The sequence below is a fragment of the Oncorhynchus gorbuscha genome, linkage group LG11 (genome assembly GCF_021184085.1).
Source record: "Oncorhynchus gorbuscha isolate QuinsamMale2020 ecotype Even-year linkage group LG11, OgorEven_v1.0, whole genome shotgun sequence".
In the NCBI taxonomy this organism is placed as follows: Eukaryota; Metazoa; Chordata; class Actinopteri; order Salmoniformes; family Salmonidae; genus Oncorhynchus; species Oncorhynchus gorbuscha.
In genome coordinates this window covers 14,557,220-14,570,676 of record NC_060183.1, presented here as the reverse complement: position 1 = coordinate 14,570,676, position 13,457 = coordinate 14,557,220, and the positions used below count along the sequence as shown (strand labels likewise).

At 46.2% G+C, this 13,457-nt stretch overlaps 1 protein-coding gene across 1 annotated transcript in view; it reads left to right on the top strand.

The window, feature by feature from the left end:
* The first annotated feature begins 105 nt into the window (after nt 1–105).
* Nucleotides 106–13,457, top strand: part of LOC123989614 (inactive ubiquitin carboxyl-terminal hydrolase 54-like) — a 53,502-nt gene continuing 40,150 nt past the window's right edge. The window contains exons 1-2 of the mRNA XM_046290734.1: nt 106–453; nt 9,939–10,031. Coding sequence (XP_046146690.1) covers nt 286–453; nt 9,939–10,031 — 261 coding nt within the window. The 5' untranslated portion in view covers nt 106–285. The remainder of the gene's footprint in view (nt 454–9,938; nt 10,032–13,457) is intronic.

Here is a 13,457-nt window from a genome sequence, read left to right as displayed (position 1 = left end):
CTGTTTGTTGTGTGTGTGCGGTACTGTATAAGAGATGTGGTGATTGTGTTGTGTGGTTTGTCTCTTGCAGGCAGAGTGAGAGCAGAGAAGAGATATTAGGCTGAACAGAAGTACAGAACTGTGGAAGGACTGAAGACACCTGCCTGGCAAGACTTACCAGAAAGAGACCAAAGCTCTCCATCGCTCTGTCTACCGATTCTCTTTGTTTGTCATTCTCTCTCTAATGGGAGTAACTTGCTCCATCTCATTCCCCTCCCTGGTGATGGGAGCGCCCGGCAGGATGTGATGTCGTGGAAGAGGAACTACTTTGCGTCGGGCGGTGGCAGCGGAGATGCTGGTGGAGGGCTACAGGGACTGATCACGACCCCTCGGACTATGGCCTCCTTCGCCCCGAGTAAAGGCCTTAGCAACGAACCTGGACAGAACAGCTGCTTCCTAAACAGTGCTCTGCAGGTACGCACGCACACACCCACACACGCACGCACCTACACACGCACGCACGCACCCACGCACCTACACACGCACGCACCCACCCACGCACGCACGCACGCACGCACGCACGCACGCACACACACACACACACACACACACACACACACACACACACACACAGACTATGCTGGACTGTCATTCTCAGTGACCTCTCACAAGATACAGAGAGCGATAGAGAGAAAGAGAGACAAAGACAGAGAAAAATAGACAATGAGAGAGGGAGAGAAGAAGGAGATATGATAGAGAGAGAGAGAGAGAGAGAGAGAGAGAGAGAGAGAGAGAGAGAGAGAGAGAGAGAGAGAGAGAGAGAGAGAGACAAAGAAAGAGAGAAAAATTGACAATGAGAGAGGAAGAGAAGAAGGAGATATGATAGAGAGAGAGAGAGAGAGAGAGAGAGAGAGAGAGAGAGAGATAGAGAGAGACAAAGAAAGAGAAAAATTGACAATTAGAGAGGAAGAGAAGAAGGAGATATGATAGAGAGAGAGAGAGAGAGAGAGAGAGAGAGAGAGAGAGAGAGAGAGTTTGAGTTTTTATAAAACCTTTATTTTTTACTCAAGTGTTAACATAAAAACAAATGACACACTGCCCTTTCAGAAATGAAAAAACAAATGTAATTCCTAAATAAAAATAAATACATAACATATACATTCAACTTATTTCATCGGCAAAAAATAATTTCCCCTCCTCTACAAAACAAAGCGCTCTTTCGTAGGCCCACTTCTCCTCAAATAATAGGAGATCTTTTACAGCTGAAAAGAACTCAAAATCTACTTTTATTCTTGCTTTTACTAATCCTTTAAAAACACATCTTACATCCTGCCCATATCCCGTTTCTATCTTGTGTTTTCTACTCAGAAAAATTGACATCTTAGCTTGTCCCAAAATAAAATTTAACATTTGACATTTTCTTTTCTGTTGTTTACTATATTGAAACCCCAAAATAAAAACCGTGTTATTGAAAAATTCCCCTACAGCTTTAAACAAAGATTCCAGCATTTCCAATAGAGGTTTTATCCTCTCACACTCCATAAAACAGTGAAAAATGGTTTCTCTTATATTACAAAAAGGACATCCATCTCTAACATCTGAATTAATAACAGATACAAAAGCATTAACTGCAATGATGCCATGTAAAACCCTCCATTGCATATCACCAGTACCCTTTTGTAACGGTGGTTTGTACAGTGCTCTCCATGCTGGCTTTACCTTGTCATCAATGCCCAATTTTACCCTCCATGGAGTGTCTTTTCTATTTTTCAATTTATCTTTATTCAACACCTTGACACACCCCTATACAAGTCCTTCCCATTCACCTCATCCAAACCCACCTCCTCCAACCCTCTCAAATCCAGCAATAACGCCTTTCTTTCTGACTCTGGGATATTTGGTGTAATCCCTAGTCTTGGAAATGAGACGTCTTCATCTTGTACCTTCTTCTTGTGGCTACTAAGCATACCCCATTCTTCCGCTGACAGAGCCTTCCTACAGCTCCCCAGCATTTGTCCGACAATCCTTTCCGACCTCATCCCCAAATGTTCTGCCACCCGTCTTCCATCCATTAAGGCGGGCCCAGCTATGGCCATTAACTGTCTTAAGGTGATGATTTTCCCCTTCACCAGAATCTTGGAGAAATGTGGAACAGCTGCAGTTGTACAATCCAGTCTTGCCCCATACACCAGAGGTTCCTCCAACAGCCAATGCACTGACTCCGCTGAAGTTCGTCTGGACACCTTCATTATGCTCCATACTCTGAGAAGTCCTCTGTAAAACGGAGGTACTCTCTCCCTAGAAATCTGGCTACTATCAACCAGAAATAAAGCCTTCTTTAAACCTAATCCTCCAACCCGTTGTAATATAAGACCTGCCACCCCTCTCCACACCACATTTTCCGGTCCATAAAGCAACCTTTGAATAAACTGAAACCGGAAAGCAGCAGCCCTACTAGCAAGATGTACAAGACCTTGTCCCCCTCTTCTTTTGACAAATACAAAACACTTTGTGGAACCCAGTGATATTTATCCCAAAAGAAATCCACAATAATTGCCTGTATCTTAGCCAGAAGGCCAGATGGTGGTTCTAAAACTGACAACCGATGCCACAGTGCAGATGCAATCACATTGTTAACTATAATAGTGCGCCCCCTATATGACATACGAGATAGTAACCAACGCCATCTCCTCATCCTCCCTTCCACCATTTCAACCACCCCACTCCAATTTTTTTCCATAGTCCCCTCATCTCCTAGGTACACTCCAAGATACTTAAAACCTCCTTTACACCATTCTAGCCCCCCTGGCAAAGCCATGATCCCTCCAGACCATTCTCCAATCTGTAACGCACAACTCTTTTCCCAATTTACCTTTGCAGAGGATATTCCCCTAAAACGATCAACAATTAGACTCAAGCTATCCACCTCCGCTTGATTTTTCACTAGCACAACTACATCATCAGCATAGGCTGAGAGACGAATAGGAGGAATATCCTCTGAAAAGCACACCCCTGCAATGCGACTTCTAATGCTATTTAGTAGTGGCTCTATAGCAATGGCATATAACATTCCTGACATAGAACATCCCTGCCTAATACCTCTACACACTTTGAAAGGAGCACTCAAACCACCGTTAACTTTCAATACACTTTCAATGTCACCATATATCACCTTGATCATGGCAATAAAACCAGAGCTGAACCCAAACGCCTCAAGTGTGTGCCATAAGTATTGATGTTCAACTCGGTCAAATGCCTTTTCCTGATCAATTGAAATTAGACCAGCATCCAACCCAATATCCCTAGAGACGTCCAAAAATCACGAATCAGAGAAATGTTATCCCCTATCTGCCTGCCAGGAACACAGTAGGACTGATCCGTATGTATGATTTGCCCCATCACCTCCCTCAGCCTGTTGGACAAAGCTTTTGACAATATCTTATAATCAGTGCACAATAAAGCCACCGGCCTCCAGTTCTTCACCTCCCTTGGGTCACCCTTTTTGGGCAGTAGGGTGAGGACAGCCCTTCTGCAGCTTATTGGTAGTAACCCTCCGGTTAAACTATCATTAGCTACTTCTAACCAATCCTCTCCCAACATAGCCCAAAAAGACTTAAAAAAGTCAACGGGAAGCCCATCAATGCCTGGTGCCCTTCCATTTTCCATGCCTTTTAATGCAGTGTATAAATCCTGCAAAGACAATGGTTGCTCAAGCTCAACCTGAACTTCTGCAGCCACCTTTGGGAGCCCATCAAAGAACTGCTGTGTCACTGTTTTGTCCTCTTTGTACTCACATTTGTAGAGCTCAGCATAGAACTCTACTGCCCTCTTTCTAATTTCACTAGGGCTAGTGAGCTCTTGTCCAACAGCTGATTTGAGACAATGAATAATTTTTCTTTGTCCATTCTTTTCTCTAAACCAAAGAAAAATTTGGATGAGGCATCCATTTCAGATATTCCCTGAAATTTACTTCTCACCAGTGCCCCCTGTGCTCTGATACCCAGCAGGTCTACCAATGCAGCTTTTCTCCTCTTGAGGGCCTGAGTATGGCCTCGATCTCCTGTGGTCTCAACCAATGTCATGAGTTCCACTATTTCAATCTCTAGGGCTTTCATTGATCTGGTGATATCTTTAGTGACATTCCTCGTGTATTGATTACAAAATTGTTGAATCTGGATTTTCCCTATATCCCACCACTGTTGAATGGATACAAAACTGGCTTTTGAGATCTCCATCTCTCCCAAAAAAACTGAAACAGTTCCTGAAGTGAGCATCACTCAATAAAGTTATATTAAAATGCCAGTATGCGCTTTTGGGTTTTACATCGTTAATGAACACCACCTCTGTTATTAAACAATGATCAGAAAACCCCACTGGAGTTATCACACTTGATTTACAGACCTGAGATTGATGCTCAAAAACATAAAACCTATCTAACCTGGCCATAGAGATGATATTCTCTCTCACATGCGCCCAGGTGTACTGCCTTGTTCCTCCATGTTGACTCCGCCAAATATCACACAATTCATTTGTTACAATGAGGCGTTTTAAAAACATCCTTGAGGCTATATGAGGTTCTTGGTGATTTCTATCTAAATCACTAACTGTGCAGTTAAAATCCCCAGCAATAAACAAATAATCTTCTTTGTTACATTTCTCAATGGTATTTGATAGTGTCTCTAAAAAACATACCCTCTCAACTGTCATCACTGGGGCATATACATTTATCAGACACATAGTGATGTTTTCATACCTTGCTCTAACTTTTAATAACCTCCCCTCAACTACCTCTTCAACCTCATATGACAACGGCAAAAACCCTTTTGAGAACAAAATAACCACACCCCCACTTTTTGAGTTTTTATGACTACACACCACTGTCCCCCCACTCCTGTTGCCACATAACTTCATTTTCCAAATTACTATGCGTTTCTTGTAAAAAAATTATGTCACTTCCCTTTCCCCTAATTAACTCATACACCATGGCTCTTTTTTTTACATCTCTTGCCCCATTTACGTTTAAAGAAGAAATCTTAAAACTGCTCATGGATAAAAAAATATACAGAGGACGATCCAGCCACCACATCTCTTTACAGAGTTAAGACTGCAACTGAACTCTTTCATTTTCTTTAGAATTTACATCACTTATCACTCTTGTGACCACTTTCTTGAGTCTAGCAATTTCAGGGCTTTTCAAACTTCCGCCTGTAATTTTTGACATCAGAAACTTTGCTGATTCAATAAACAATTCACGTTCAGGGAAAAAATCAGTTACATTGTAATCTTGCATATATTTCTTCCCTTTTGTCAACTTCAAAAATTGACGTATCCTCTCGATCCCATACCTCCCTTCCACCCCATTTATCTCACTATATTGTTGTGACGCGTCAGATGACTCACTCTCACTATCCTCCCCAGAAGAATACTCCACCATCTCTACACCTTGTTCATCTTCAATTGATTTATCAAACTCTACCTTTCTCTTAGAATTAGACCCTTCACCACCCCTTACATTCTTCCGTTTACTCCTCGGTATTTTGAAAACATCCGCTTCCTTTTCCGTTATTTCAATCTCCTCTTGACCTCCAATTTCATTTTCCAGCACCACCTCAGCGACGGCAGTCGCAATCTCGCCTACTGTTTCCCCTCCCTCTTTGTTCTGATCTACCACAATTGCCCCCGTATCCACACTGCCTTCCTCTCCTCCTTTTCCAACCACATCTGCCCACCTTCTCTCTTCTCCTGTACCCTTAGCATGTTCATCCCTTCGCGGTGGTGCGTTAGTTGTACTCGCACTAAAACTACTACCAGGCTCAGCGCGCTCATTTTCGGGACAATTACGCACCAAATGCCCCTCTCTTCCACAGCCAAAGCATTTCATTGATTCAGTAGATGCAAAGAAGACATAATCAAATCCATCAATCTTAAAGCTAAACGCTAAATCCAGTTCATCTCCTTCCTTTTTTAAAATCATATGCACTTGTCTCCTATGAGACACGACATGTTTCAACAACGGAGATTTGCATCCAAAAGGAACTTTCTTTATTGTAGACACTATTTGACCATGGCGCGATAACTCTCGCCATAACACTTCATCTCTAACAAATGGTGGCACGTTAGAAAGCATGACTTTCTTCGCCGGATTCATAAGCGGAAATACCGACGTCTGTGTTTCTCTCAACACGACACCCATCTCAACTATTCTATTCACCTTTTCAATTGAATCTAAGAATATCACTACAGCGCTATTCATCCTTGAGGCTGATTTGATGCTATCATACCCAATGATAGCACCCACAGCCAAGCTACATTCTTCCACTGAACACCCTGTCGCAGCAGGAATCTTTACTCCATGCCTCCGACTAAGTTTTTCAAACTCTCCATTTCCACGAGTGGCCATAACAACCAGCCCCACCCGCTGGTTGTGCCCTCGCGAAACACCAACCTCAAAGATCCCACCACCCCTATACGTGCTTAGTGATAGTTTAAACAAGATACCCTTAAAACAACTAACCTAATCAATATATATATATACATACAACAACCCGATAGAGTGAAAAAGAAATTCCATTCGCTCTCACAATCACTCCTGCTTGACGACTCACTCCCAGCATGCACTCCCAGCATGCACTCCGATGAGAGAGAGAGAGAGAGAGAGAGAGAGAGAGAGAGAGAGGGAGAGAGAGAGAGACAGAGAGAGAGAGAGAGAGAGAGAGAGAGAGAGAGAGAGAGAGAGGGAGAGAGAGGGAGAGAGAGAGAGAGAGAGAGAGAGAGAGAGAGAGAGAGAGAGAGAGAGAGAGAGACAGAGAGAGAGAAAAATAGACAATGAGAGAGGAAGAGAAGAAGGAGATATGATAGAGAGAGAGAGAGAGAGAGAGAGAGGGAGAGAGAGAGAGAGACAGAGAGACAGAGAGACAGAGAGACAGAGAGAAAAATAGACAATGAGAGAGGAAGAGAAGAAGGAGATATGATAGAGAGAGAGAGAGAGAGAGAGGGAGAGAGAGAGAGACAGAGAGACAGAGAGACAGAGAGAAAAATAGACAATGAGAGAGGAAGAGAAGAAGGAGATATGATAGAGAGAGAGAGAAAAACAAAGAATTAGAAAATAAACCCAGTTTTGATAAACTCTCATATCTACTGGGTGAAATACCACAGTGTGACATCACAGCAGCAAGATGTGTGACCTGTTGCCACAAGAAAAGGTCAACCAGTGAAGAACAAACACCATTGTAAATACAACCCATATGTATGTTTATTTATTTTTACTTTTGTACTTTAAACATTTGCACATCGTTACAACACTATTTATAGACATAATGTAACATTTGAAATGTATTTATTCTTTTGGAACTTTTGTGAGTATACTATTTATTTAATTTGTATTGTTTATTTCACTTTTGTTTATTATCTATTTCACTTGCTTTGGAAATGAAAACATATGTTTCCCATGCCAATAAAGCCCATTAAATTGAAATGAGAGAGAGAGAGAGAGAGAGAGGGGGTGGGATATAGATAGAGAGGGAGAGAGAGAGAGAGAGAGAGAGAGAGAGAGAGAGAGAGAGAGAGAGAGAGAGAGAGAGAGAGAGAGAGAGAGAGAGAGAGAGAGTTTGGGGTAGAATATTTCTTCCCTGCACTGTGGTGATGTATAAATAAATAAATAAACTAAGGAGGGATGGAGGAGAGAGGGTAGAGGGAGGAGAGAGGGAAAAGGGAGGAGAGAGGGAAGAGGAAGGAGAGAGGGTAGAGGGAGGAGAGAGGGAAGAGGAAGGAGAGAGGGAAAAGGGAGGAGAGAGGGAAGAGGAAGGAGAGAGGGAAGAGGGAGGAGAGAGGGAAGAGGGAGGAGAGAGGGAAAAGGGAGGAGAGAGGGAAGAGGAAGGAGAGAGGGAAGAGGGATGACAGAGGGAAGAGGGAGGACAGAGGGAAAAGGGAGGAGAGAGGGAAGAGGGAGGAGAGAGGGAAGAGGGAGGAGAGAGGGAAGAGGAAGGAGAGAGGGAAGAGGGAGGAGAGAGGGAAGAGGGAGGAGAGAGGGAAGAGGGAGGACAGAGGGAAGAGGGAGGACAGAGGGAAAAGGGAGGAGAGAGGGAAGAGGAAGGAGAGAGGGAAGAGGGAGGAGAGAGGGAAGAGGGGGAGAGAGGGAAGAGGGAGGACAGAGGGAAAAGGGAGGAGAGAGGGAAGAGGAAGGAGAGAGGGACGAGGGAGGAGAGAAGGAAGAGGAAGGAGAGAGGGAAAAGGGAGGAGAGAGGGTAGAGGGAGGAGAGAGGGAAGAGGAAGGAGAGAGGGAAGAGGAAGGAGAGAGGGTAGAGGGAGGAGAGAGGGAAGAGGGAGGAGAGAGGGAAGAGGAAGGAGAGAGGGACGAGGGAGGAGAGAAGGAAGAGGAAGGAGAGAGGGAAAAGGGAGGAGAGAGGGTAGAGGGAAGAGAGAGGGAAGAGGAAGGAGAGAGGGAAGAGGAAGGAGAGAGGGTAGAGGGAGGACAGAGGGAAGAGGGAGGAGAGAGTGTAGAAGGAGGAGAGAGGGAAGAGGGAGGAGAGAGGGAAGAGGGGGGAGAGAGTGTAGAGGGAGGACAGAGGGAAGAGGGAGGAGAGAGTGTAGAGGGAGGAGAGAGTGTAGAGGGAGGAGAGAGGGAAGAGGGAGGAGAGAGTGTAGAGGGAGGACAGAGGGAAGAGGGAGGAGAGAGTGTAGAGGGAGGAGAGAGTGTAGAGGGAGGAGAGAGGGAAGAGGAAGGAGAGAGGGAAGAGGGAGGAGAGAGGGAAGAGGAAGGAGAGAGGGAAGAGGGAGGAGAGAGTGTAGAGAGAGGAGAGAGTGTAGAGGGAGGAGAGAGTGTAGGGAGGAGAGAGGGAAGAGGGAGGAGAGAGTGTAGAGGGAGGAGAGAGGGAAGAGGGAGGAGAGAGTGTAGAGGGAGGAGAGAGGGAAGAGGAAGGAGAGAGTGTAGAGGGAGGAGAGAGTGTAGAGGGAGGAGAGAGTGTAGAGGGAGGAGAGAGGGAAGAGGAAGGAGAGAGGGAAGAGGGAGGAGAGAGTGTAGAGGGAGGAGAGAGTGTAGAGGGAGGAGAGAGGGAAGAGGGAGGAGAGAGTGTAGAGGGAGGAGAGAGGGAAGAGGAAGGAGAGAGGGAAGAGGGAGGAGAGAGTGTAGAGGGAGGAGAGAGTGTAGAGGGAGGAGAGAGGGAAGAGGGAGGAGAGAGTGTAGAGGGAGGAGAGAGTGTAGAGGGAGGAGAGAGTGTAGGGAGGAGAGAGGGAAGAGGGAGGAGAGAGTGTAGAGGGAGGAGAGAGGGAAGAGGGAGGAGAGAGTGTAGAGGGAGGAGAGAAGGAAGAGGGAGGAGAGAGTGTAGAGGGAGGACAGAGGGAAGAGGGAGGAGAGAGTGTAGAGGGAGGACAGAGGGAAGAGGGAGGACAGAGTGTAGAGGGAGGACAGAGGGAGGAAGAGGAGGGAGGAGAGAGGGAAGAGGAAGGGAGAGGGAAGAGGGAGGAGAGAGGGAAGAGGAAGGAGAGAGGGAAGAGGGAGGAGAGAGTGTAGAGAGAGGAGAGAGTGTAGAGGGAGGAGAGAGTGTAGGGAGGAGAGAGGGAAGAGGGAGGAGAGAGTGTAGAGGGAGGAGAGAGGGAAGAGGGAGGAGAGAGTGTAGAGGGAGGAGAGAAGGAAGAGGAAGGAGAGAGTGTAGAGGGAGGAGAGAGTGTAGAGGGAAGAGAGAGTGTAGAGGGAGGAGAGAGGGAAGAGGAAGGAGAGAGGGAAGAGGGAGGAGAGAGTGAAGAGGGAGGAGAGAGTGTAGAGGGAGGAGAGAGGGAAGAGGGAGGAGAGAGTGTAGAGGGAGGAGAGAGGGAAGAGGAAGGAGAGAGTGTAGAGGGAGGAGAGAGGGAAGAGGGAGGGAAGTGGGGGGGGGGTAAAAATCCTCAGCATTGGACCTATAAAAATGTAAAGATATAAAATATACAAAACATGTACATATATCAAATGTATGTTTTCTCTTTAGGTCCTGTGGCATCTGGATATCTTCCGTAGAAGTTTCCGCCAGCTGACCACCCACAAGTGTATGGAAGACTCCTGTATCTTCTGTGCCCTCAAGGTAGGTCTCCCAAGGGCCCTTCATTCTCATGAGCACTTATTTAGCTATTATGAGTGTGTGTGTTCTATAAAGCATTCTAATGATGCTGTGTGTACAGTATGTGTGTGTGTCTGTCTGAGTACATTGTGTAGTGTAGCAGTGTTGGTGTGTACAGAGACGTCAGCATTGTATAATGTAGTGTTGTCGGTGTGTACTATGTGTGTGTATAAGTGTGTTTGTAGCGGTGTATGTGTGTGTGTGTTTTACACGCTGTTCTCCTGAGCCGCTGTGAAATTAATTGGCTGATCGAAAGTGCTGAGCCAGCAGAACCCACGCTGGGGTGCCACACACACACACACACACACACACACACACACACACACACACACACACACACACACACACACACACACACACACACACACACACACACACACACACACACACACACACACACACACACACACACACACACACACACACACACACACACACACACACACACACACACACACACACACACACACACATACACACACAAAGGCATACTGGCTTGTATCTGAAGCAGCATGGTTGGTGTATGAGTTTGGCAATAGTAATGCTAACTGCTGTGAGTTGAACGGATTCTGTCTGCTGATCAGACAACAGTTTATTTTTTTATAACACCTCGAGGTGACCTTATTACCGCCACACTGGCAGTAAAACTCTACGTTACCGTTGATTACGTTACCGTAATCCCCTCTTATTCACTCTGGACATGTGTTGGTAGTACCCATCTCGCTAACAATCATCAGGTCCTAATGGCCTGGTACTCAGGGCTCTATTGTCCCTCCATCAGATCCTAATGACCTGGTACTCAGGGCTCTATTGTCCCTCCATCAGGTCCTAACGGCCTGGTACTCAGGGCTCTATTGTCCCTCCATCAGGTCCTAATGACCTGGTACTCAGGGCTCTATTATCCGTCCATCAGGTCCTAATGGCCTGGTACTCAGGGCTCTATTATTCCTCTAACCACTCTGACATCGATACAGATGAAAGATGGTGCTGTACTGGATGGCCACCGTTTTAAAGGCTCCAACCCAACTTTGCTATTTTGTGATTAATTTGCCGTTTATTTTTACTTTATTTTCACGAAATGTATCCGTTATTATTTATTACAACCAACAAGAACTTTTGAACATCAGACAGACAGTTACTTACCCCAATAGGCTCTATGCATTATTCCGCCTCCAACGTTCTAATTTACTTCCGACCGGGTTGATGACTTCCGGAGCGAGTTCTGATATTGTTTTTATCATTAGCTTACTAGCTATCGTTGATGCATTTCTGACTGAAATAGTTTGCGATGACTATGTTTAAATTACAGCCCCGCGAAGGAGGTGCTAATGAACATTGTTCAGTGCCTCTGTGTTCAGTTTCTTCCAAATGTAATGGTCTCCCAGTCAATGTAGAGCTCAGAAAGAGGTGGTTAGTGGCAGTACATTGTGACAACTTTACTGTCACCAAACACACAAAGGTGTAGTACACATATCGTCGAAAGTGACTTAGTTGAGGGACAAATTGGGGGGCGACAACAAGAGGTGTTGTTCCTACTGTCTTCTCGTGGAACTGGCACATTCAAAAGAGACCTGGTGAATGGGAAGGAAGACCGAAACCTCCTGCTCTGACTGAGGGGGATGAAGAACAAGGTGCGCTGCCTGTGGACTGTGCCGTCTCTGATCCGGTCCAGAGCATGGGCCAAGCCAGTGTAAATGTACGTGTTTATTTGCTAGCAGCAAAATAATAATTGGTTTATCTACGACATGTATCAATCATTTGTGTTGTAGTGGATATCAGTTTGTGTGGAGCTGGTATTGGCTTTAGTTAGGCAATGAGTAACAGGGGTGGGGGAAAGAAATAAAGTTAATACAGAACAGCCAGAATTAAATGCAAGATCCATTCAGGTGTGAGAGACACTTCTGCAAGTAGTGGTCAAAATAGAAGTGGTCAACCTTCTCTCTTATAGTTTTTCAAACCTGTAGATCTTTAGAAATCCTTTCAACTAGGATGTCCTCCTGTGCACAGATGACAAAGTCACACCAGCTACAACCTGTGAGAAGGATTTGACCTTGAACCTTCCAGTAGTAAGCATGAGATCTCTTCAACTTCCGCTCTCCATTCTGTATCTTCAGGTAAGGGCAGTCAACATAACTTGGTACATTTGGGCACTTGACCTCTAAGAGTCTGGGATCAAATATGATTCCACCTGGAGAGGATCCTTACCACGGAGCATCTGGTTGCACTACGAAGCCACACGGAAAGATGTTAACATTCTTCAGTGTGCAGTACTCCTGTACAGCCACTGGCTCCATGGCCAGCCCCTCTTCATCTCCATGGTCTGCATACCAGATCCCTGTACAGTCGCTGGCTCCATGGCTAGCCCCCTTCATATCCATGGTCTGCATACCAGATCCCTGTACAGTCGCTGGCTCCATGGCTAGCCCCCTTCATATCCATGGTCTGCATACCAGATCCCTGTACAGTCGCTGGCTCCATGGCTAGCCCCCTTCATATCCATGGTCTGCATACCAGATCCCTGTACAGTCGCTGGCTCCATGGCTAGCCCCCTTCATATCCATGGTCTGCATACCAGATCCCTGTACAGTCGCTGGCTCCATGGCTAGCCCCCTTCATATCCATGGTCTGCATACCAGATCCCTGTACAGTCGCTGGCTCCATGGCTAGCCCCTCTTCATCTCCATGGTCTGCATACCAGATCCCTGTACAGCCACTGGCTCCATGGCTAGCCCCCTTCATCTCCATGGTCTGCATACCAGATCCCTGTACAGCCACTGGCTCCATGGCTAGCCCCCCCTTCATCTCCATGGTCTGCATACCAGATCCCTGTACAGCCACTGGCTCCATGGCTAGCCCCCTTCATCTCCATGGTCTGCATACCAGATCCCTGTACAGCCACTGGCTCCATGGCTAGCCCCCCCTTCATCTCCATGGTCTGCATACCAGATCCCTGTACAGCCACTGGCTCCATGGCTAGCCCCCCCTTCATCTCCATGGTCTGCATACCAGATCCCTGTACAGCCACTGGCTCCATGGCTAGCCCCCTTCATCTCCATGGTCTGCATACCAGATCCCTGTACAGCCACTGGCTCCATGGCTAGCCCCCCTTCATCTCCATGGTCTGCATACCAGATCCCTGTACAGCCACTGGCTCCATGGCTAGCCCCCCCTTCATCTCCATGGTCTGCATACCAGATCCCTGTACAGCCACTGGCTCCATGGCTAGCCCCCCCTTCATCTCCATGGTCTGCATACCAGATCCCATTTTAGACGGGATATTTTGTCAGGACAAGATGCTAAAATATGCATATAATTGACAGCTTTGGATAGAAAACACTCTCACTTTCCAAAACTGTAAAGATATTGTCTGTGAGTATAACAGAACTGATG